General features: G+C 45.3%; 2 protein-coding genes across 3 annotated transcripts in view; one reads left to right on the top strand and one right to left on the bottom strand.

The window, feature by feature from the left end:
* Positions 1-26,121, top strand: part of LOC120999664 (oocyte zinc finger protein XlCOF6-like) — a 2,208,135-nt gene that overhangs the window by 2,086,263 nt on the left and 95,751 nt on the right. The gene's annotated exons all lie outside the window — the stretch shown is intronic.
* On the bottom strand, positions 1,052-24,610 carry LOC120999688 (gastrula zinc finger protein XlCGF57.1-like). Of its 2 annotated transcripts, XM_040430706.1 has the most exons (4): positions 18,157-18,261; positions 14,769-14,901; positions 14,544-14,659; positions 1,052-2,467 (listed from the first exon to the last, which is right to left on the bottom strand). In XM_040430706.1, the coding sequence occupies exons 1-4, from the start codon at positions 18,239-18,241 to the stop codon at positions 1,203-1,205; spliced, it is 1,599 nt and encodes a 532-aa protein (XP_040286640.1). In that variant the 5' UTR covers positions 18,242-18,261; the 3' UTR covers positions 1,052-1,202. The 2 variants fall into 2 exon arrangements, with proteins under 2 accessions (XP_040286640.1, XP_040286641.1); XM_040430707.1 differs by lacking the exons at positions 14,544-14,659; positions 14,769-14,901; positions 18,157-18,261 and adding an exon at positions 24,312-24,610.

The raw sequence follows: 26,121 nt of genomic DNA, 5'->3' as shown, positions 1-26,121 counted from the left end.
ATCTTACTTTCATCAGTCCACAAAATGTCTCTTTAGGCCGTCACTGTGCTACTTGGCAAATTGTAACCTCTTCAGCACGTCTTTTATTCAACAGTGGGACTTTGCGAGGCTTCTTGTAGATAGCTTGGCTTCACATAGGTGTCTTCTAATTGTAACAGTACTCACAGGTAACTTCAGACCTTCTTTGATCTTCCTGGAGCTGATTGTTGGCTGAGTCCTTGCCATTTTGGCTATTCTTCTATCCATTCGAATGGTAGTTTTTCGCTTTCTTCTAAGTCTTTCAGGTTTTGGTTGCCATTTTAAAGCATTTGTCCCTATATATTCTCTTCTATTATGTAATCATACAGATAGGAAAATGACCAAAAAATAAAACAACATGTTCCGTACTCCTCCTGACCAGTAAGATGGCAAATTTGTATCAGAAATTCCATCATGTCTAAATGACATCAAATGGGATGATCATTTGCTTCCCCCCCCCCCCCCCCCCAATCAGCTTTGAAAACAGCAGGCAGGGAGTTAAACAGTGATCAGTGATCTATGTTGTGCAGCCAGAATGATGGCCATGTATTATACCTGTGGTCCTACTCTTGCGGGCACAGCAGTAGTGCCAATGTGATCACAATGTCACAAAGGTTTAGTGCTGGTTTTTAGTAAATCTGTCTGTACAGTACATGACATTGATCCTCAAGGGGTTAAAAGTGGTTTTCAAAGACTTTAATACGGATAACCTATACTCAGAATAGGTAATCAGTATCTGATCGTGGGGGTCCAACACCCGGGACCCCTACTGATCAGCTATTTGAAAAGGCACCAGAGCTCCTGTGAGCACCACGGACTTCTCTCAGCTCACCAAGCACAGTGCCATACATAGTATAGCGGCTGTGTTTGGAATTGAAGCTCAGTCCTATTCACTTCTATGGGGATGAGCTGCGCCTAGGCCACGTGACCAATGAATGTGTTGTCACTGGCCTAGAAGAAAGAAGGCAGCGGCGCTACTGTGAGCGCTGATGCCTTCTCCAACAGTTCATTAGTGGGCGTTCCAGCAGTTGGATTTCCATTGTTCAGGTACTGATGAGCTATCCTGAGAATAGGTCATCGGTATTAAAGTCTCGTAAAACCACATGAAGTTAATAAGCAGAAGGCTGCAGGTCCTACAATAAAGCTCCACATTTCCTACAATCTAAACATTAAAATGGCTACTCCTATGAGTGAGTTCTCTCATGTCTAGAAAGAGTTGATTTCTGACTAAAAGACTTCCCACATTTTGAACATGAAAATGGCTTCTCTCCTGTGTGAGTTCTTAGATGTTTTATAAGCAATGCCTTCAGACCAAAATACTTCCAACATTCTAAACACACAAATGGCTTCTCCCCTGTGTGAATTCTCTGATGTGCAGCAAGATGTGATTTCAGACTAAAACATTTACCGCATTCTGAGCATGAAAATGGCTTCTCCCCTGTGTGAACTCGCTGATGTGCAACAAGTTGCGATTTCCCACTGCAACACTTCCCACATTCAGGACACATAAATGGCTTCCCCCCAGTGTGACTTCTCTGATGTTCTACAAGGATTGATTTCGCACGAAAACACTTCCCACATTCAGGGCACATAAATGGCTTCTCACCTGTGTGAGTTTTCTGATGTGTAACAAGATACCATTTTGTACTAAAACTCTTCCCACATTCTGAACATGAAAATGGCTTCTCCCCTGTGTGAGTTCTCTGATGATGAATAAAATGTGATTGACGGCTAAAACATTTCCCACATTCTGAACATGAAAATGGCTTCTCCCCTGTGTGAGTTCTCTGATGCTGAATAATATGTGATTGACGGCTAAAACATTTCCCACATTCTGAACATGAAAATGGCTTCTCCCCTAAGTGGATTCTTAGATGGCCCACAAGATATGACTTCTCACTAAAACACTTCCCACATTCAGGACATGGAAATGGCTTCTCCCCAGTGTGAGTTCTCTGATGTCTATAAAGGTGCGATTTCTGACTAAAACGTTTCCCACATTCTGAACATGAATGCAGCTCCTCTCCTGTGTGAGTCCTCTGATGTCCAACTAGAATGAATTTTGTGGAAAAATATTTTCCGCATTCTGAACATGAATAAGGCTTCTCTCCTGTGTGAGTTCTCTGATGTCCAACTAGAATGGATTTCCTGGTAAAAGATTTCCCACATTCAGAGCATGAAAATGATTTGTGATGATTTCTCTTATGCAAAGAAAGATTAGATATTTTTTTTAAATGTTTCCCACATTTCTGTTTAATTCTGGTTTTGCCAATCAGTGATTGATTAGACAAACTTTTCTTGTGACCAGTGGTGTCGGTGGATAGATCTTCGCTTTGAAAGACTGAGGGTACATTAGGAGTTATTGAATTTGCTTGCGTGGTATTATCTTCTACTTCATGGTAGGAAGATAAATTGAAGTATCCATGGGAGCTGCTCAACCCATCTTCACCTAGAAAATTAAACATAATTTTATTATTTTCCCAAAGCAAATTATTTTGTATTAATCATTTAAGGTTTACTAAAACAATAGAAGGTCAGGATCAGGAAACAAAGTAAATCGGAAATGTAATAACACAGGATAATGTACAATTTAGCAAGAGAATCACATTTACTTGTATAACTTTTTCAGGAGTTCTTAGTCTACAAAGTTCCCAGAATTTACTCCCTTGTAGAGATAGTGAAAGGTGTTTCTATTCTGACCATACAGTAATACAGCCCAAACAGACAACACAAGCTGCCCCAAAGTGTATAGGATAGATATCATGAATGGAAGCAAATTTGGCATGAACATGTACACACCACCTGAGTATACGACCATTGTATGGCCCTAACATATGCTCTATGTCACCCATATGCTTAACAAACTTTTCACACTTTGGGGAACATAATTACTGAATGAACACCAGGTTTTCACTTATTTTTACCAGTACCAATCGGATTGTGGCTGAGAGTGTCCACTGCTAGGATTAGCTAAAGCTTGTGTGACCACCTACTGCACTTTCATGGGGCCTATGTCATTTCTGGACATTACCTAGACCTACTCTTATACATAGGCACCAATAATGAATGACTCGCAGAAGTGAGTACCCGTGCAGAGCCAGCACGTATGGTAGTACGCCAAAGAGAGAAAAATAGGGCTCGCACTCAATAATATTATAAATATATAAATTTTATTAGCGTCTCCATATGAGACAAATCACAATAAAAGCACAGAGAAAACAGTAGATGGTGGAAAATGAGCACACAAAATGACACGGAGCACAACTAACACCTAGAATGGCAAATAGATACAGACAATGAGTATATAAATATAGCACTAATGTGCATGTGGGCCAAACAGGATATCAAAAATACATATAGTCAGGCAAAACTATAGAAGCTAGGTAAAGGTATCATATATGGTAACCAAGATATACATATAAAGTGCAGAGTGCAAATATAGCAGAGTACATGGATAGCAGAAGCTAAAATAGTTCACTGTAAAGCCATAGACAAAATTCCTGTGTAGTTCTCCAGCAACCCCAACGTACGTTTCACGCAAGGCTTCTTCAGGGGGAGGTGTGTATGGAAAGGGGCCTGATAGGATGGCTTATATAGCCAAGAGAGTAGCTGGTAAATAGAGAGCATCTGCAGACACTAAGGGAGCAGGACATGTGTGGCCACACAAGGAAGGGAGACAAGTGCGCTCCAAGCTGGAGCGCATCGCGTCACTTCCGGTTCCTGTAGGTGAACCGCATGGTGGAACGCAAAGCGCTACTTCCGGGATTCGGCAGGAGTAATGAGTAGATAGAACTATGACCTGTGACGCTCAAACAGAGCCGTGGAGCCTGACTATGGCATAGAGGCGCAGAGAGAGCTCATATTATGCATATTAATGAGTGAAATATATGGAAATATATAGACAAAAAATATACGTGTAAATGAATGGAGAGAAGGGGAAAGGAGAGACGCAGAATCCCGAGTATCGATGGCAGCCACACCTAAAAAGCTGGAGCAAAGAGCTCTTTGCTGCCATCGATACTCGGGATTCTGCATCTCTCCTTTCCCCTTCTCTCCATTCATGCCTATTGCCGTCGAGGACCCCACAGATGTGTCTACGTCTTGGTTCATTTGACCATGATTTCGCATTTGCACTTTATGGTGTATTTACACGTATATTACACTTGTCACATGTATTAGTTTATTACGTTTTTCACCTTTATGCTTTTATTGCATTTTAAAATCTCTTTTCCATTAGTGTAGGTTATTTATCCATACACATTTATGCACTTTTTTGTGTCTGTGTGCGTGTGCACTCACGTGCGCATATGTGTTACTTCTCCTTTGCGCTCGTGCGTCCACACGCACCCACACACACACATCACATAGTTCTTTTCCCTATATGTACAGCGGTGTCTGTACCTTATTCACTTTAGACATCTATATATATATACATATATCGTTATAGGCATCACTGTGGGTATATATATTTTTTGTCTATATATTTCCATATATTTCACTCATTAATATGCTTAATATTGTAGTGCTGTATGTGGTCTCCTCTGGGGCCGTTATTCATTGTGTCATATGATGTGTCACTTATTGTCATTCTACATTCTGTTCAATACACTCTGCCCTGTTTCATAATATGAGCTCTCTCTGCCCCTCTATGCCATAGTCAGGCTCCACGGCTCTGTTTGAGCGTCACAGGTCATAGTTCTATCTACTCATTACTCCTGCCGAATCCCGGAAGTAGCGCTTTGCGTTCCACCATGCGGTTCAGGAACCGGAAGTGACGCGATGCGCTCCTGCTTGGAGCGCACTCGTCTCCCTTCCTTGTGTGGCCACACATGTCCTGCTCCCTTAGTGTCTGCAGCTGCTCTCTATTTACCAGCTACTCTCTTGGCTATATAAGCCATCCTATCAGGCCCCTTTCCATACACACCTCCCCCTGAAGAAGCCTTGCGTGAAACGTACGTTGGGGTTGCTGGAGAACTACACAGGAATTTTGTCTATGGCTTTACAGTGAACTATTTTAGCTTCTGCTATCCATGTACTCTGCTATATTTGCACTCTGCACTTTATATGTATATCTTGGTTACCATATATGATACCTTTACCTAGCTTCTATAGTTTTGCCTGACTATATGTATTTTTGATATCCTGTTTGGCCCACATGCACATTAGTGCTATATTTATATACTCATTGTCTGTATCTATTTGCCATTCTAGGTGTTAGTTGTGCTCCGTGTCATTCTGTGTGCTCATTTTCCACCATCTACTGTTTTCTCTGTGCTTTTATTGTGATTTGTCTCATATGGAGACGCTAATAAAATTTATATATTTATAATATTATTGAGTGCGAGCCCTATTTTTCTCTCTTTGGCGTACTACTCTTATACATGCTAAATTGCAAAACACATTTCCTTTTTTTTATTTTTTTACTTTAATACTTTATTCATTATTTTAAGAAATGACAGCCCTATCAAATACATCAAACATCTAGTTTTTCAATGTGAACCCTATCACAGGGCTGCTGCCAAAGAGAAATTCATAGGTACAAACCCCACAATAAATCACAATAAAATAGCTACAACCTTTTACCATATGGACCACAATTTGGACCATACCTGTAGCTTATTTTGGGAAATATGTCTAATCCTCTCATATGCCTTCACTTTATCAACCAAACTGAGCCAGTTATTTCTATCAGGAGCAGCTCTAGCCATCCACCCACGTGCTATAATCACTCTAGCTAATATGAGAACCATAGAGATTAGTATAAACTTATAAGCTGATCCTTGATCTTTCTCTATGTCCCCAAATATGGCAACTTGGGTATTAAAAGGCAATTGTACCCCAGTCCTATTTTTGACAGCCCCGTATACATCCTGCCAAAAAATCTGAACATATCTGCAAGACCAGCATAGATGCATTAAGTCAGCGAACTCATGGTCCCTGGGGCAACCCTAGATAAGCCCCCCATACATCCTTGAGTCGAGCAGAAGATAAATATAACCGGTGTACTAAATGGAACTGTATTACAGTGTGATTAGTAGTCACTGAACATCTACTCATGTTGCAATAAATCCTGTCCCAATCTGACTGAACCAATCTGGGAACCTCACATCTCCATCTCCCCCAACTTAGAAATGATTCCCTACATACCACAAACCCCTATATATATGTGATAACTTACTCTTCCCCTCCTGTACCTTAGTCAAAATCTCTATAAATCTATTATTCTCCACTGTACTGTAAATATTGGAGACTGACCTGTAAGCGGAGTGCAATTGTCTATATCTAAACCAGTCTTACGAGTACCTTCTAAGTGCGAAATCGCTTCTAATGTAGAAATATCCCCATCCCTAAAAAGTTGTGAAATATAGTGAATGCCCGAGCTAGCCCAGAACCTGTCTTGTGATATGTTCAAGAACTCGCCCAGTTGAACATTTCCCCAAAGTCGCGTAAAATCTAATGCAGCAGTGACCCCTAATAGCTTTCCCGTATTATTCGCCCCATAAGACGCAACTCCCTGATGTCACGTGCCTGCGCCGCCTACTTTATGAATGAAGCAGGCGGCGCAGGCAAGTGACGTCAGTGAGTGACGCGCCGGCCGGCCGCCCGGCCTGCCTGCCGGCATTGTACAGAAGCTATTAGGATGTACGATACTATTAGGAGTTGGGGGGCATGTGTAATCATTTTTAATTGAATAAGACATTTTATATTTGTATACTGGGGGGGCGGCGGGGGGGGGGGGGGTTTGTGAATAACATCCGTGGATGGCATAGTTAAAGGGTTGTGGGGGTATGTGGATGGAACTGTTATGGCCTGGGGGGGGGGGGCTGTGGATGGCACTGTTATGGGGTGGGGGGGGGGCTGTGGATGGCACATATATAAAACAGTGCCATCCACAGATCCCCAACCCCATAACAGTGCCATCCACAGATCCCCCCTGTCACAGTGCCATCCACAGATCCCCCCTGTCACAGTGCCATCCACAGATCCCCCCTGTCACAGTGCCAGCCATCCACAGATCCCCCCATAACAGTGTCCGTCATCCACAGATCTCCCCATAACAGTGTCCGTCATCCACAGATCCCCCCATAACAGTGTCCGTCATCCACAGATCCCCCCCATAACAGTGTCCGTCATCCACAGATCCCCCCATAACAGTGTCCGTCATCCACAGATCTCCCCATAACAGTGTCCGTCATCCACAGATCCCCCCATAACAGTGTCCGTCATCCACAGATCCCCCCATAACAGTGTCCGTCATCCACAGATCTCCCCATAACAGTGTCCGTCATCCACAGATCCCCAGTAATAGTGCCATCCACAGACCACCATTAGTTCCAAACCCACCAAAAGCACACCTTTTGGTTAAAAATTATTTTTTTCCTAATTTTTCGCGCCAAAAACCTAGGTGCGTCTTATGGGCCGGTGCATCTTATAGGGCGAAAAATACGGTAATCCCAAACTCTAATGCAAAGATTCACCATGACACGGCATGTAGGTCTTCTCCTTTGCTTCAACTCTCCGGATTCCAGCAACACAAACATATTTTTATATCCTGAGTCAATCTTTTATCACAGGGTCAGACTGCCACTCTCTGATCTTCTGTAGCTGAGCTGCTAGGTAATAACTAGAGATGAGTGAATCGAAGCTGACGAAGTAGCATTTATTCCGAATTTCATGAAAAATTTGATTCTGAACGAATGTAAATTTCCTTGCGCTTCGTGGTAACGAATCACAATTTTTCCTAACATGGCTATAATGGCGGCTACACGTGTGAGGACATGGGGCAAGGAACTCTGGGAAGGCGGGATGACCCATAATGCCATACAAGCAGCCAATCAGCAGCCAGCCAGCCTGGTGATGTCGCAGCCCTATAAATACGGCGGCCATCTTAAAATCTGCCATTCACCAGCGTACTTTGTTCAGGGAAAGACGTGTATGCAGGCGCTAGGGAGAGTGGAAGAAAACATAATTGTGAAAAAACGCAAAAAAAGCTATTTACTAGTGCAGGGAAAGGATAGTGAGGAATCATTTCACAGGCAGGGAGAGACGTGTGCAGATGCTAGGGAGAGTCATAGGAAAAACCTCATTGTGAAAAAGAGCGATTTACAAGTGCAGGGAAACATTATTTGGGGATCCAAATAGCCATTATACAGCTCTGTCATCCAGCAATTAGTTTCTGCAGCTATATATGTTGAAAGCGTTTAGTGCCCTATTATAGTACAATACGAGAAAAATAGACGCTGTTCACATTTGCTGTTATTTGCGCTAAAAGCGTTTGTTGTCATATGTAAGAAAAAAAAAATAAAAATAAATTAAAAAAGAAGAGAAAAATATACGCAGTTAATTTTTTCAGTTATTTCCGCTAAAATCATTTAGTGGCCTATTTCATTCCAAAAAGTTAAATATATTCTGGGCATTTAGGGGCGTTTTAATTTGCTTTTTCTTTATTTATTTAGTTCAGCTAAAAGTATGCCAGACAGAGAAGTGCCAGGCCATGCACAGAGGAGTGGCAGAGGCATAAATGTTTCTGGCGCATGCACAGGACGCAGTATAGTAAGGGGACGTGGCAGCAGGAGTCGCATCGTGAGGCTTGAGCTCCCGGTGTCATCAAATGGTCGTGTCTTGACCAGCAACCCAGCGGTTCTTGATTGGTTAACTCGGTCATCCACTTCCATGTCCCGGGAGCAGGCCCTGTGCCCTCATCTGTCCTCAACCTGCCTCTGTCCTTTTCTGTTCCCTCAGCCAGAGAAGCATTATATGCTGTGGGCTCAGCTCCCCTATACAGAGAGGACAAGCTACTAAAGGACAGTCAGCAGCTACAGGCCAACCAAGATCTGGAGGAGACATCTGCCGCTTCCTCCGCTAGGCGGGCAAGTAGTGATGAGGAGAGTGGCGTTCGAGGTGGTGTTCTGAGTGGTCAGGCTCCTGACTCAGAGACCGGCGAGGAGGACATCAGTGATGTGCAGACACTACTCGATGATGAAGCCGATCACACTTGGGAGCCGGGTGAAGAAGGGGCTTCATCATCATCGGGAAAAGAGGGTGGCAGCTTGCCCGTAAGGCAGCGGCTGAACCAGCAAGGTGGTAGCACAGCTGGGAGTCAGCAAGGTGGCAGCAGTAGCAGGTCGGCAGCCAAACGCAGCAGCCTACCTAGCCGGAAAGGAGTGGTGCACGGGTTCACGGAAGCAGCGGCACTAGCAGTCACTCAGTGCAGAGTATTGGGAGGAAAATCAGCTACTCAGCGGTGTAGCAGTTTTTTGTCAAGACGCCGGAGGAGGTGGTGAACATGGCCATATGTAGAATCTGTGGGCAGAAGGTGAAGCATGGCCAGGGTGCACCACGGCCCTGTGTCAACATATGCAGCGTCACCATAAAGTGGCCTGGGACAACCGTGCCTCTGATGTGGTGGTCCAGCCTTCCGCAGCAACCGTTGCATCACCCAGTGGCACGCATCCCATTGCAGGCAGTCAAGGCTACACCACCTTAGCCGAAGGGAGCTGTCTGTCTGTCCCCTCGTCTGCTGGTACGGATGCTTTTGCTCCTCCTCTTCGTCAGTCATTCCGGCAGCAATCAATCACCGAAGCAATTGCCAAGAGACAGCAGTATGCATGCACGCATTCAACGACGCAGATGCTGAATGTGGTCCTGACCAAACTGCTGGTGCTGCAGTCCCTCCCTTTCCAAGTGGTGGACTCTGCACCTTTCAGAGAAATGATGGCTTGTGCTAGCCGAGGTGGAGATTCCCAAGACGTCATTTCTTTTCCCAAAAGGAAGTACGCGTATGTAGAACAGAAGGTGGGCCAGTCCTTGAGCCTGTCAGTGTCTGCCAAAGTGCACGGCAGCACCAATGTGTGGAGCTGTCACTACGGTCAGGTACAATACATGTCCTTTACAGCCCACTGGGTGTATGCGATTCCTGCACAGCCACACCAGAAACTTGGCCAGGTGACGCCGCTTCCACCTCTACATTGTCACGCTGTTGGTCCTGCAACAATGTCTGCCTCTGCCTCCTCATCCTCCGTTGCAGGGACCATTCACAGTGCCCCTCCAGCATACCACATGTGCAGGGCACAGCAGCATCAAACAGTTCTGCACCTGGTTTGCTTGGGCAAACATAGTCACACAGGGGAGGAACTGCTCCGTGTCCTTCAGAAAGAAATCGACTGCTGGATTTCTCCGCAACAACTGAAAATCTGAACCATGCTGACCAACAACAAAAAGAACATGGTGTTGGCGCTGCGTCTAGGAAGGCTGAGCCATGTACCCTGCATGGCACACACGTTCAATCTGGTTGTCAAGCGATTCCAAAAGTCTTCCACCCATCTGCAAGACATCCTATAAATGGCCAGGAAACTTTGCATGCACTTCAGCCACTCGTACTCTGCAAAGCACACACTCCTTGAGCTGCAGCGGCAGAACGGCATCCCCCAACATAGGCTGATATGTGACGTTTCCACCAGTTGGAATTCCACCCTCCATATGTTGGACTGACTATACGAACAGAGAAAGGCCAACAACGATTTTTTGATGATCCAAGCGGATAGGAGTACTCCCCTGTGTAACTTCGATGTCAGCCAGTGGCAGCTTAAGCAGGACACCTGCAGTTTGCTCAGTCCCTTTGAGGAGGCCACGTTATTTGTCAGTGGCCAGGACTACGGGATGAACGTCGTCATTCCACTGCTCTGTGTCCTGGAACAGATGCTGGTGAATCTGGCTTGTCAGGGGACTGGAGACGTGGCGCCTAGATCTCATGGCCACGTGAGCCCTGTGGGGACTGAACTGGAAGGAGGAGGACATTGGAGCATAGGCAATATGTAACGAAATAAGTGTTTTTTCTACTCAGGTGACAGGAGAGGAGGAGCAGCCGGAGGAGCAAGAGGGTGATGAAGATGATGAGACAGAGGACCTAGACACACCATGGCAGTATGCAGTGGAGATGGAGGCAGGGAATACCTCCAAGTCACTTGCACAAATGGCCCGATGCATGCTCACTTGTTTGCGTAGTGACAGCAGAATTGTAACCATTCGGCAGAGGGATGACTTCTAGCTCTCCACCTTGTTGGACCCTCGCTACCGGTTCAAAATGGGGGCTTTTTTTACACCCACTGAGAGGGAGGACAAACTGAAGTACTACAGAGACATCCTATGTAATTCAGTTGGCCGCTGCCTAGGTGCGCCATCGTTCATCCTCTCGCAGGTCTGACTGGGGGGAGGGGGGGGGGCCTCTGCGCTCACATTCCACTGCCATGGCTGCTGGGGAGGGGGTGGGGTGGCAGGAGAAGTAGCAGCTCCATCAGCAGCAGCCTGAGCCTAGAGTCGATGATGGGCAGCTTTCTTCACCCGCATAGTGAAGAAACTACTCACCAGCAGCAGCAGATAGACCTGGAGCAGGACCTAAACCAGCAGGTGGTGGCATACTTGGATAGCACCCTGCCACCCCACATTGAAGATCTGCTGGACTTCTGGGGCAACTGGCAGAGTTTTCCCTGGAAAAGCTGTCCTGCCCAGCCAGTAGTGTGGCATCAGAGCGGGTATTTAGTGCGGTGGGGGCCATAGTTACCCCAAGAAGAATTCGCCTGTCCAACCAAAATGTGCATAGACTTACTTTTGTCAAGATGAATCAGGCCTGGATCAGCCAGGATTTTCACCCACTAATGCATCAGACTATAGACCATCCCTCTTCCCACTATGTCACCTTGCCACTCTGTGGTATCATGCTGCTGTTGCTGCCATTTTCACAGTATCACCTTGCCACTCTGTGGCCTCCTCATACTGCTAGAGGAAAAAAAAAAAGAGACAATGCAGCAGCACTCTGCAAATCAGACAAAGTACAACAATGCTTACAAAAATTATGGTGCTAATACTACGCTTATTTATAAAAGCGAGATGCTTGGACAATGCATTTTGTGCAAAACCATCTAAGCCCGTCTGCCGAACGTCAAGGCGATCTCTGTTAGACGGGTCCTAACACTATACAATACTACCTGTTATGCGCCATAATGACATGGAGTGTTGGACCCACATGCATGTTGGATCCAGTCTGCCTTTTTCCATTTTTTGTGCCAAAATGGCCTCCATTACAAGGGATGCAGGTACCAACATGCATGCTGAGCCCACTCTATACCCTTCCTGGTGCTAGACAGCTTCCAATGAATGTAGTGAGAGCAGGGTACAGCTTTATACTGAAAATAATTAACACAAAAAATGGAAAAAGGCAGAGTGGATCCAACATGCATGTGGGTCCAACACTCCCTGAATTTTATGGCGGTCATTATGGCGCATAACAGGTAGTATTTAGTGTTAGGACCCGTCTAACAGAGATCGCCTTGACGTTCGGCAGACAGGCTTAGATGGTTTTGTACAAAATGCATTGTCCAAGCATCTCGCTTTTATAAATAAGTGTAGTATTAGCACCATAATTTTTGTAAGCATTGTTGTACTTTGTCTGATTTGCAGGGTGCTGCTGCATTGTCTCTTTTTTTCCCTCTAGGTCTTTGCCATGGCAGCGTGCACCTGCGCACTGGGAGGTGCTGACTAACCCCCTTTTTTTGCACTCCTCATACTGCTGCCACCTCCAGACTCTGTCATTGTGCCATTCTGTGGCCTCCTCCTGATGCTGATGCCAACTCCAGACTCTTTCATTGTGCCACTTTGTAGTCTCTGCCTGATGCTGCTGCTGCCGCCACCTCCAGACTCGGTCATTGTGCCACTCTGTAGTCTCCGCATGATACATAATAAAAGACGCCTTATATTATACTGAGTGCTCTTCCCCGGGATGAATCTACATTGATCTGGATGAATAATCGACTCTATAACTCTCCTAAGTCTAATAGACAATACCTTGGCAATGATTTTAATATCCCTATTAGGCCTCATGCACACGACCGTTGGGTGCATCCGCGTCCGTTCCGTCATTTTTCACAGTTTAGCGGAGGTCCCATTCATTTCTATGGAGCTGTGAAAAAAAAAATGATAGTCCTCCGTTTTTTCTCCGCGTCCGTGATCCGTGATTCCAGTTCGTCAAAAAAATATAACCTGTCCTATTCTTGTCAGTGGAAAACGGAGGACGGACCCATTCAAGTCAATGGGTCCGTCAAAAAAAACGGATGCTTTAATAACATCTCCCCGCATGTTCTTGGAGGCCGTCCTTGTTTTAGCTGTTGGGGATTTTACATTTTTATCAATCTTTGATGATCCCCTTCTGGTCTACTGCCCGAGCGACATTTTGGGGAGGACAGTTCACCAGATTTCCTACTACTTTTTGGGGCCATAATCTATTAGCAACTTATATATATGTAGCTTGGAAAATTTACAGTGTTTCGCAGCTTATATGTGAACAGTCCAAGAATATTAGGCTGCTCCCGGCCAGACTCAAAATTTGAGGGGTCCCAACTAAACAGACATAACTCTGTAAATGAATGGCAAAAGTTCTTTCTTTCCCCACTTCAAGTCAACCACTCCAGACCTCTATATGCCACTGCCACTCAGGGGCGGATTAAGTGCATCATAGGCCCGGGGCTGTTTCCCAAACTTATTCCCCCTTCCTCTGTTTATCAATGACCCCCCCCCCCCCCATTCTGTTTTCTGCCCCATAGTTATTTCTACATATAGTAAATATTTAACAATAACTACACAACATGAAATTCTTTGCAAACTTCAAAACTTTATTGAAGTTTTTAAACAAATGGTAAATGGTCATTTAAATAATATATTAAATGGATTTATTTAATTTTTTTATACAGAAGAAGATTTATCAAAACTAGTTAAAAGGAAAAGTGACTTGGCTACTTATAGCAAACAATCAGATTCCTCCTTTCATTTCCCAAAGGAGATCTGAAAAATTAAAGGTGGGATCTGATTGGTTGCTCGGGACAACTAAGTCAAATTTCCATAGAACCAGTTTGGAAAATGTACAACAGACCAGATATACATTTATAACAGCCCCCATAATCATGTTCAGGAAATGAACAATCTAGAGAATATTACAAAATCCTACGTGCACTGTCCATCCAGTAACTGCCTGCAAGGTTGGGGCAAGTAGATGTGCGGAGTGTATAATGAGACCCCAGTATACGATGTTACTAATGTATTGTGATTGTCCATATTGCCTCCTTTGCTGGCGGGATGCATTTTTCCATCACATTATACACTGCTCATTTCCATGGTTATGACCACCCTGCAATCCATCAGTGGTGGTAATGCTAGCACAGTATAGGGAAGATTGCTGGCCTATGTGCACTCATGTGGTCTCTGCCTCCAGTGAGGCTGGCACTTTCTCCGATAGTGTGCAAGCATGGCCACCGCTGCTGGATTATAGGGTGGTCGTACCTATGGAAACTAGCAGTGGATAATGTGATGGAAAAAATGAATCAAGCCAGGAAAAGGGACAATATGGACAATCACAATACATTAGTAAGTGTCGTATATTAACTTTGTCTACAAGATAAATGCCATTTGCTGAAGTGAGACAACCGCTTAAGTATAGAAAAAGCAGAGCGTTCCATGTAGAAGACACAGCTTCTTACCTTCTAAATGAATGGCTTGTGATGGTCTTGTAGGACTGGCTGCCCTCGTCTTGTCGGACTGCCTGCCCTCGTCTTGTAGGCTTCTGTGAGACGTATTTCGGAGGTGATAACGAGATCTGTGGAATAAATGTTACATATTATTCTAGCTGCAGGTTAAAATCCTTAAAGGGAATCGGTCACCAGCGACATGCCTACCAAACAGTTTGCATAGACACAGCTTCTTACCGTCGAAATGAATGGCTTGTGATCGTCTTGTCGGACTGCCTGCCCTTGTCTTGTCGGACTGCCCGCCCTTGTGTTTTTGGCTTCTGTGAGATGCTGGATTTCACAGGAGGTAATGATGGTGGAATAAGCGGATCTGCAGAATAATGTAACATGATGGTGGATTAGTAATCTCTATATTTGAGGAACCACTCTGGAGCTTTGGCCCGGTCCTGACCGAAATGGCGGCTGCCGGCCAGTGTCTCTGTGCCACCGCTCCGTCTCTCTCCTTCCAGGTGCCCAGTAGTGTTGAGCGAACTTCTGGTTTCAAGTTCGATGTATAAGGTTCAGGTTACCTAAGAATTCCGTTATAGATTCGGCTAACAGGTACCATAACGTATGGAATTCTTAGAGAACCCGAGCCTTTTACGCCAAACTTGATTACAGAAGTTCGCTCATCCCTAGTGCCCAGCCCAGCACACCAAGTGTTACTTTGAACATCAAAATGGTGGATTATTGATCCTTCTCCTCACACATGGCCAGCCCAGCACACCGAGTGTTTGAACATCAAAATGGTGGATTATTAATCCCTAGATCATACATGGATTAATAATACACCAGATTGATGTTCAAAAACTTGGTGTGCTGGGCTAGGCACCTGAGAAGAGAAGCATCAATAGTAATCCACCATTTTGATATTCAAACACTTGGTGTGCGATTAATAATCCACCATTTTGATATTCAAACACTTGGTGTGCGATTAATATTCCACCATTTTGATGGTCAGACACACTTGGTGTGCGATTAATAATCCACCATTTTGATGGTCAGACACACTTGGTGTGCGATTAATAATCCACCATTTTGATGGTCAGACACTTGGTGTGCAATTAATAATCCACCATTTTGATATTCAAACACTTGGTGTGCGATTAATATTCCACCATTTTGATGGTCAGACACACTTGGTGTGCGATTAATAATCCACCATTTTGATGGTCAGACACACTTGGTGTGCGACTAATAATCCACCATTTTGATATTCAAACACTTGGTGTGCGATTAATATTCCACCATTTTGATGGTCAGACACTTGGTGTGCAATTAATAATCCACCATTTTGATGGTCAGACACACTTGGTGTGCTGGGATGGGCACCTGTGAAAAAAGAAGCAGAGCAGCAGTGGCAGAGAGACTGAGGCCAGCAGCCGCCATCTCAGTCAGATTAGAGCAAAAGTTGCAGAGTATCTGTAATCTGACTAAAATGGCTGCTGCTGGCCTCAGGGACTCCCTCTGCCACTTCTGCTCTGATGGAGTGCCTCTATCACACACAGCCCACTGCCCTGCCCTGCTGCCCATCATTAACATTCATTCAAATTTACTATGGAGCTTTGGCTGCTGCTGGAAGCGGGCCCTCCTTGCTTGCTGCGCCACTTCTTGCCGCCCCCACAGACCCAGCCCGCGGTCTGAAGAATCTGGCTGCTGGCACTGAGAAGACTGGGGTGGGCATTAGGTCACACACAGACACACTCACAGATGGGGGCGTGGGGCCATGTGTGGACACATCGGTGGCTGGCGGGGATAAGCACTGCAGCTTCTCTTTCTGTGCCGGAGGAGGCGGAGTGAGAGACTGAGTCATGTGCCCGCTCGGCGCTCTGAATCCTCTCCTCAGCACGGACCTAGGGTTGTCCCGATACCGATACTAGTATCGGTATCGGGACCGATTCCGAGTTTTCTCGGCGGTACTCAGCCGCCGATACCCCGCCCCGATACATAAATAGAATACTATGGGCGTAACTATGGGCGGGGCCCCGTCGCTCACCGAAGTATTTATAAACGTGAATCCTTATCCTGTTGTTAAGTTGAACTAATGCTGCCCTCTCCCATGTTCCCATGTCCCCCCTGTATCCCCACAGCACTTACTTAAGCTTCCATAGCAGGCAGAGCAGACGGCACCAGTAACGTCACTCACTGACGTAGAGCGCCTGCTCCGCCCACTTTATGAGTGAAGCAGGCGGAGCAGACGCGCGACGTCAGTGAGTGACGTTACTGGTGCCGTCCGCTCTGCCTGCTATGGAAGCTTAAGTAAGTGCTGTGGGGATACAGGGGAACATGGGAGAGGGCAGCGTTAGTTCAACTTAACAACAGGATAAGGATTCACGTTTATAAATACTTCGGTGAGCGGCGGGGCCCGGTGTATTGGGGGACACTGTTATGAGGGGGATCTGTGGATGACATATAGCAGTGTCAGCCACAGATCCTCCCCATAACAGTTCCATCCACAGATCCCCTATAACAGCACCATCCACAGATCCCCCACCAAATAACAATGCCATCCTCAGATCCCCCCACCACATAACAATGCCATCCACAGATATCCCACCCCATAGCAGTACCATCCACAGATCCCCCATAACAGTGCCATCCACAGATCCCCCATAACAGTGCCATCCACAGATCCCCATAACAGTGCCATCCACAGATCCCCATAACAGTGCCATCCACAGATCCCCATAACAGTGCCATCCACAGATCCCCCATAACAGCACCATCCACAGATCCCCATAACAGCGCCATCCACAGATCCCCCATAACAGTGCCATCCACAGATCCCCCATAACAGTGCCATCCACAGATCCCCCATAACAGTGCCATCCACAGATCCCCCATAACAGTGCCATCCACAGATCCCCCATAACAGTGCCATCCACAGATCCCCCATAACAGTGCCATCCACAGATCCCCCACATGACAGTGCGTCATCCACAGATCCACAGATCCCCCAAAACGGTCACATGACATTTAAAAAAAGTATCGGTATTCGGTATCGGTGACTACTTGAAAAAAAGTATCGGTACTTGTACTCGGTCCTAAAAAAGTGGTATCGGGACAACCCTACTCGTCCGCCTTGTTCCAGCCTTCCACCGTGGCGCTGACGGGGGCTGGACCTGGGCCGGCTGTTACTATCTGAAGCAGGTAGCGCCCCAGTGAAGCGCTGCAGATGATTAATTTGCTATATTAGTTACTGGTCGCGCAAAATGGGGCGTTTTGGATGGCAAATCGGCATGGCCCCCTCACTCACTCTGGGTCCTGGTGGCTACTGAACTGCTCTTAACAAAATGGAGCAGCAGCTCAGGCAAGATCAATTAAGAAAAGAAAATCTAGAAAATATGAAAGTATGAGTATTTGGTTTTAGTTAGTACAAAATACACGTAATATATTACCATTAGGGGTAACGGGGATGCAAAGTGCTCTTGAATTATTTTCTCCCAAGCATCATGAATACGAATGAGCGAATCGACTTTGGATGAAACATCCGAAGTCGATTTGCATAAAACTTTGTTCCAATACTGTACGGAGCGAGCGGTTCCTGGTCATAGAAGGTATACAGTCATGGAAGGTCTCCTCTTACCTGGTGGTGTAAGGGACTGGGGATTCTCCATCATGACGTCCTTGTACAGATCTTTGTGTTCTTCTAAATACTCCCACTCCTCCATGGAGAAATAGACAGCGACATCCTGACACCTTATAGGAACCTGACAACACAAGGATACAGTCATTACCAGACCCCTCCCTTGGCGTTATTGTATAATGTGCCAGCATTCCCAGCAGCGCTCACCTCTCCGCTCAGCAGTTCAGTGATCCTGGTGGTAAGTTCTAGGATCTTCTGCTCATGTATCAGGGAATGAGGTGGAGGCTCGGTGATGGGGCTCTGGGTCCTGCTCCGTCCTCCTGACACACGGGGTGTCACACACTTACCAGACGACTTCTTCACTACTGTGTAATCCTGTGTATGGGGAGACGCCGATCACTACAGAGATTCTAAGAATCCTTCACCTTTACAGACATTTCCCTGTTTTATTACTAGAGATAAGAGTGACGTCATGTGAGACTCTCACCTCTCCAGTTATCAAGGAGATGATCTCCAGGGTGAGGTCTAATATCCTTGCAGCCATGTGGTTTCTGTCCTTCTCCATCCTTGGTCAGTCATTGATGGAAAGGACCATCAGCTTTAAAAAGAAGAGAGTCCTGAACCTAAGGAACCTGAGGGAAACACAGAGGTTTGAGAGAAAAAAAATCACATCTGGATGAACATCTTACATGAAGTAAAGTGTCTTACAAATGGAGAATAGTATTACCGATTGTGTACTATGGCTGCAGATAGGCAAAACAATTCTAAATAAATCAGATTCTTTACAAATTCCAATAAAACTCTACTTGAAAAAAATATCAGAAATTTTGGTGATTTGATAAAGATGAACTGTACAAAACAGCGCCCACCATTTTACATTTCAAATGTACTACAGTAGTGAGGGAAACAGGGCAGAGATGAAGATGGAGAATCACATGACCATTACCCACAATGCCTCTCAGTCAGTCTGACAGCCAATCAGGAAGGAGATCATTGAAACCAACACTTTAAGATTCCAGTCCGTTGTTATTAGGATTTACCGCAGCGATTCCCGAGAGTGAAGTGGGCACAATTCACAGTTCAGTCAATGCGTTATATGGGACCGCGCGTTCCCTATCCAATCAGGAGAAAAACTTTTCAGACTCCACTCATCCACTTTCAGATATATGGGCAAAACATCAGGTCCCACTATAATTATTTTCTTCCAGATGTTCCTGTGGGATATCAGAAAATACTGTACGCTCCATGTATTTTAAAAAGGTCCACCAGAAGGATCCCAGAGGACTTATTTTTGCCGTAGAGCTACTCAGAGGTGACTGGCGGGAAGGAGATACAGTTAGAAAGATCGGCGGGAAGTCAAGTGGATATATGAGTTAGATACAATCCAACCACATGGACATAATGTGGAATTGGATTTGAAGCAGAGCCTGGAGGAACAGCGGTAAGGAGAGAGGTGTGTCGCCGCTGACCAATCATGTGATATTTTGCTGGTTATTGGAATTTTAGAATATTTTAAACTAAAGGTTGCTATAGGCAACGGGGGAGGGGTATGAGGGTATTTAGAGACTTGTGGGAAAAATTGTGGAACGCGCCCCTGGTGAAGCTTGGAGCGAAACCCGGGCAGGATCGTTGGATTGTTATATTATATTGTCTGTTACCGTTTTATGTTTGTGAGTATAATAAACCCAATTTTATACTGGTTTTTAAAGCGGTGCTTCACTATTGGAGCGGTTTAAATATTTTATATACAGCTTTGTAGGAGGGAAGAGAAGATAAAGAAAGTGAAGCCTCTGATTTAGTGTGATGTGCCGGCATAACTAACTACCCTTGTGAGTACAACCATATGAGTGGTATTAGTAGTGGAATACAGGGCTTCACTACCAGCGCACAGTATTCTCTGATATCCCACAGGAACATCTGGAAGAAAATATTAATAGTGGGACCTGATGTTTTGCCCATATATCTGAAAGTGGATGAGTTGAGTCTGAAAAGTTTTTCTCCTGATTGGATAGGGAACGCGTGGCCCCATATAACGCAAGGAAGGAGATCATTGTCTAGTCCAGGGGTCGGCAAAATCCGTCGCGCGTGCCAAACACGCTGACAGGAATTCAATGGCACGCCGGGCCGCTCTGGATAGTCATGAGCACGCAGAGCGATATTAGATAGACACAGGCAGAGCGAGTCTACCTGCCGCTACCGCACTGTATATGAATAGTTAATAAATGTGGCGGCAGAGCTTGTCCCGCCCCTACCGGTCCCCGCCTCGCAGCCAGCGGAGTAGGTCAGTTTGTTACCTCGCGGTCTGGCTGGCTTGCATAGCTGAACGTCAGGCGCGTCTCGTAGCCCCGCCCCTCACGCTTCCCGCCACGACGGAGTGAAGACAGGCTCCATTACAGGGTGGCAGTGTTATCAGCCACGTTTATCTGGGACTGTCACTAAGACGTAAAGGAGGCTGGTGAGCTTGGGGCGAGGACGGAGAGGCTGCGTATTATTGCTGGGGAAGGGGGGGATTGATGGCGAGAAAACTTGTGCAAGTGATTTTTCTGTGGAGGGGGGGGCGAGTTATGGCCGCTATTTGTTAATGTGGGATGAGCTCTGATTGATATTACTGGGAGGAAGTGTATTATTATTATTACTGTGCAGGGGGGGTGAATAGTGTATTATTATTGGGGGGGGAAAACAGTGTATTATTATTATTATTACTGTGAAGGGAGCGGGGGTGAACAGTGTATTATTATTATTACTATGCGGGGGGGGGTGTCACCAGTATCTGGGCCCCAGTATCCAGCCCCCACCAACCATGCCCTTACTGACAGTTGTGAGGAGGGCAGCCCTCAGGTACAATTACTCCATGAGGGCAGCTTTGCCTCCCCACTGTCAGTAAGTGTATGATAGGTGGTGATGAAATCTGCAGAATATCACTTCATGCTGCAGATTTCACCCTTTTTACAATGCGCCTGCGCTGCGGCTTTTCTGCAACAAAATCTGCAACTAATAAGTCATGTGCGGGTGCGGGTAGTAAATGCCTTGTTTATTCTTGCCCTTTCTTGGCATTAGATTGGCGATTGGCCAGGGAGTGCCCACAAGGCTGAAGAGTCTAATATTCACTTTTCTTCAATTTTTTTGAGGAACAACACAAATGTGATATATTTTTCTTCATGTTTAGATTTGGAATAGAATGTGTAGTGTTCCCAATGCATTTGTGTGGATGGAAATAAAAGCTATTAGAAGGATTTTGAGCTTTATTCACTTTTTTTTTTTAAACACACTGCTATTATTTTGAACACAACTGGTTATAATTCGAGATGAGCGAATGTCTTGAAAATTCGATTTGGCCGGTTCGCTTCGATCCGAATTTATTATCGGTGAATTGCATTAAAAAACAGCTATTTCCTGGCCGCAGAAAGCCTGTATAGTGGTGTAGAACACTGTGCTTTGCAGTAACACGCATAGGGAGTCTGCTGTGGTAGTGAAATAATACTGTGAGTCCGTATGACATGCAGATGACAGGCGTCGCTCTTAGAATCACTGCACACTTCACTTATTTGGGCAGTCACGGGGCCAAAACTGACCAAATATCTCAAGTATGAACTCAGCCTTACAGGTCGATGTTAGCGCCAAGAAGAAACGCACTCCTTTCACACCGTCATCAGCTGATTCCACATAGATGTCTACAGAACCTGTTCTATTAAACTCTTATACTAGTAGAGCCCCCCGACAGAGCGGAGAGGGCGTCAGCGGTAAGTTTGTATTGACGTTACTGATTATTTTGCCCTTTCTCTGATCCGTCAGAACAATAACCCCCAAAAAACGGATCCTGTCTGTGGAGCATCCGCCTTCACTCGGTCAGCATTTGGTCAGTAACCCATCAGTATTGCTAAAGCCAAAAATAACAAGGAGTGGATCCAAAACAGAGATGACACGTGAATGGAATATTTGCATGTCTTCTGTGTTTTGTACCCACTCCTGGTTTTGGCTACCAAATCATAAGCCAATTCCGATGGGACCATACAGGCCTTACAGACAGGATCCGTTGTGCGTCTCATTTTTCTTTCCTTCTGACAAATCAGAATTAGGGTCAAATAAATGATGATGTCAGCCAGGCCAAAAGGCAACATGGTGGCCCAGTCATGGAGTGAGGATGGTGGGAACAGCATGAGGAGTCCACAGATTGGCACAATGACATAGCGGTGAGGTGGAAGCAGCATGAGGAGGCCGCAGAGTGTTAGATCAAATAAATAAAATAAAAAAGAAATTTAAACACCCCAGAAAAGTCTGTCATTTTCTCACTTCACCACACAACGGCAAATAAGCTAATAAGCAAAAAGGGCTTTTCAACATATAACTGCACCGCTGAACGGCAAATATATTTTTTCTTTTGCCACTAATACACGGCAAAAAGGGCTTTACAACATATAACTGCACCGCATAAGGGCAAATAAGACGTATAAATATTTCCTTGTTATAACCCCTGTTAATGGCTGTATCAATCAGCACTTGCACCCCAATAACAAGAACGGTTTGCTGGAATTACAGATCTGTATAATGGCAATTTGGATCCCCAGTCAGTGCAGCAAGGTGTAATAGAAATGTTCCCATTACCCAGGCTGTAACCTCCCCGACTGAACCCTGTTCAACATAAATGCTGTGGAATTATTCCTCCCTATCCTTTCCCTACACCTTGAATAATCTTTCCCTGAACTTGTAAATCGTTTTTTTTAGCACAATGAAGTCTTTCCTAGCACTGTCCCTAGCGCCTGCTGACGTCTCTCCCTGCACTAAATACACTGGTAAGTGGCAGAATCCAAGATGGCTGAGGCTATTTATAGGGCTGTGACATCACAGGGCTGGCTGGCTGCTGATTGGCTGCATGCAGGGCCGTTTTTTAGGTGTGACCCTGGGCAAAATTGAAAGTGGGGCCCCAAATCCTGAAATATTGGACTAGCAGTTTGACAGAACTTTGTAGGCAGTAGTGTAGACCGCCACATTATATCTCGTTAGCCTTTCCACTGTAAGCGGCTGATCCTGCAGCCTCTTTGGGTATGTTCACACTGAGTATTTTCTGTGCTTAAAAAAACCTAATGCAGAATCGCATCAGGTTTTTTTTCTGACTAATTTGATAAAATGCAGTTTTGGCGTGGATTTTCATTCAGAGATGGGAGGGTTGCAGTTAAAGGGTTTCTGTCACCCCATTAAACCGTTTTTTTTTTTTTTCTTTAATAATAATCCCTATAGTGCGATCTCATGATACATAATCAAATTAATAATTTTGGTTCAGTAGATTTTGCTAAAAAACGATTTTTAAAATATGCTAATTACCTTGCTACCAGCAAGTAGGGCGGCTACTTGCTGGTAGCAGCCGCATCCTCCGTTGGTAATGACGCCCCCTCGGCATGCTGATTGACAGGGCCAGGGAAGGGAATCCTTCTCTGCTGGCGCTGTTAGAATTTGAAATCTCGCGCCTGCGCCGTACCTGGCTTCAATCGGCGCAGGCGCACTGAGAGGCGGCCGCTCGCTCGACCGCTCCATCCTCAATGCGCCTGCGTCGATGACGTCATCGCATACACCCGGAAGAGAAGACGCCGGCATCTTCTCTTTCGGGTGTATGCGATGACGTCATCGACGCAGGCGCATTGAGGATGGAGCGGTCGAGCGAGCGGCCGCCTCTCAGTGCGCCTGCGCCGATTGAAGCCAGGTACGGCGCAGGCGCGAGATTTCAAATTCTAACAGCGCCAGCAGAGAAGGATTACCTTCCCTGGCCCTGTCAATCAGCATGCCGAGGGGGCGTCATTACCAACGGAGGATGCGGCTGCTACCAGCAAGTAGCCGCCCTACTTGCTGGTAGCAAGGTAATTAGCATATTTTAAAAATCGTTTTTTAGCAAAATCTACTGAACCAAAATTATTAATTTGATTATGTATCATGAGATCGCACTATAGGGATTATTATTAAAGAAAAAAAAAAAACGGTTTAATGGGGTGACAGAAACCCTTTAAGTGGAATGGAAAACACATGTAACGGGTGCGTCACTATAAGCAACAGGTAACTAATGGATAATACAAGAGAAAAATAACACACACATATAAAAAAAAAATATCAGATCCTGTCTGCGGTTGAGACCTTGAGGGTACAGCTCCCCAAATGGAAGAAATTACCTTTTCTGATCTCCCCCTCGATTAAAAACTGCAGCTCTAAAGGGAGTTTCAGCTGGACAGATGCAGACGCCTCGGACTCGGCTCCTGAAAGTGCTGCCTCTATAGATTGTAGAGGGACACAAAATACATCTGAGTCGACTATGGATACGCAAAAGTCCAAAAAGAAATATACAAAAAATGTAGAGCGGGTGGAGACTCGCCAAGACCAAATCGATATCCTTCCCGCAACAAAAGGCAAAAGCCGATTCCCAGGCTGTGAATATTTCATCTACTGTTCTAATAAACCCAGAACCGACCAATAACTGACCTGCAGATCTCACCTCCTGGGGCTGCAGGACCTGCGATGACGTCACACTGGTCACATGACAGGAAGTGCTGAACAGTGAAAGACCTCCACTGCTTTACTCCTCCCCTCATGTGACTGATCACATGACCGTGACATCATCAAAGGTCCTGAAGTCCCTGTGATATAAAATCTGCAGATAAGTTAGCGCACCCTCCTCCGATATACAGCAGAGATGAAAAAGAAATAAGTAAAACTAAGATAAGATGCCTTTACTGTCACCGTACAATACAATGAAATGTTGTTTGGAGCAATCCTAGATGCCATGGACAGAGGAACAAGAACTGACATTTATATTACAGTATTACAATAGAACAAAAGAAACACATTACACTAGAAAGCATCACTGTTCACAGCATATATATATATAGCAAGAGCAAAGTAGGAAGTGCTGATGAATATATATATATACAAACTGATTCAGACACCACTGCAGACAAGAGATCATCATGGGGTCACGAATGCAGCTTCAGGTTTCGGTGAAAAATGAGGCGCAAGTGTTCATCCTATCAGTAGAGATGTCCCGAACTATTCGCCGGCAAACATAGCTTGTTCGCGTTCGCCGCGGCGGGCGAACATATGCGATGTTCAGTCCGCCCCCTATTCGTCATCATTGAGCAAACTTTGACCCTGTACCTCACAGTCAGCAGACACATTCCAGCCAATCAGCATCATACCCTCCCTCCCAGACCCTCCCACCTCCTGGACAGCATCCATCTTAGATTCATTCGGAAGCTGCAGTCTTAGTGAGAGGAGGGACAGTGCAGCTGCTGGTGCTGATTTAATAGGGAAATCGATAGCTAGGCCAGTGTATTCAGTGTCCACTCCAGTCCTGAAAGACTCATCTGATCTCTGCTGTAAGGACAGCGTCCTGACAGCACCCCAAAAAGCCCTTTTTAGGGCTAGTACATCAGTCTGCTTTTTTCCCCTCTGTAATCTAATTGCAGTTGCCGGCCAGCGTGTGTTTCAGGCCCTGCCAGTGCACAGTGTCACCAGTGCCACTCATATCTGGTGTCACAGTAGATTACATTTAAAAAACAAAAAACAATTTTGACTGTAATATAATAGCAATGAAGAAATGATCAGCCGGCACTCTGATAAAATGGCGTGGTGCACGCGTCCGAGATAGCAATCTCACACGAATAATAAAGAAAGACCGGCACTCACTGTAATCTTCAAAGGATGATGTCTTTATTGGTCACATACAATACTCTGTGACGTATTTCGGCTCACAACGGGAGCCTTTCTCAAACAATGGATATGGATATAGCATACAAACATAGTGAACATACGGAATTTAAATAGCCCGCCAAGGCGGAAATGACATTACGTAACCATGGTGATGGAATAAACAAAAACAGAAAAAATGAAAAAACAGAAGAGAACTGAAGAGCAGATCCCAGCCGCAACAATCCTCATAATGAGAATAATGATAGTTAAATACTAAATATTTCTTTGTAACAATGT

The sequence above is a fragment of the Bufo bufo genome, chromosome 4 (genome assembly GCF_905171765.1).
Source record: "Bufo bufo chromosome 4, aBufBuf1.1, whole genome shotgun sequence".
Lineage (NCBI taxonomy): Eukaryota > Metazoa > Chordata > Amphibia > Anura > Bufonidae > Bufo > Bufo bufo.
The sequence above is the reverse complement of the archived record's forward strand: the minus strand, read 5'-3'. Positions and strand labels throughout refer to the sequence as shown.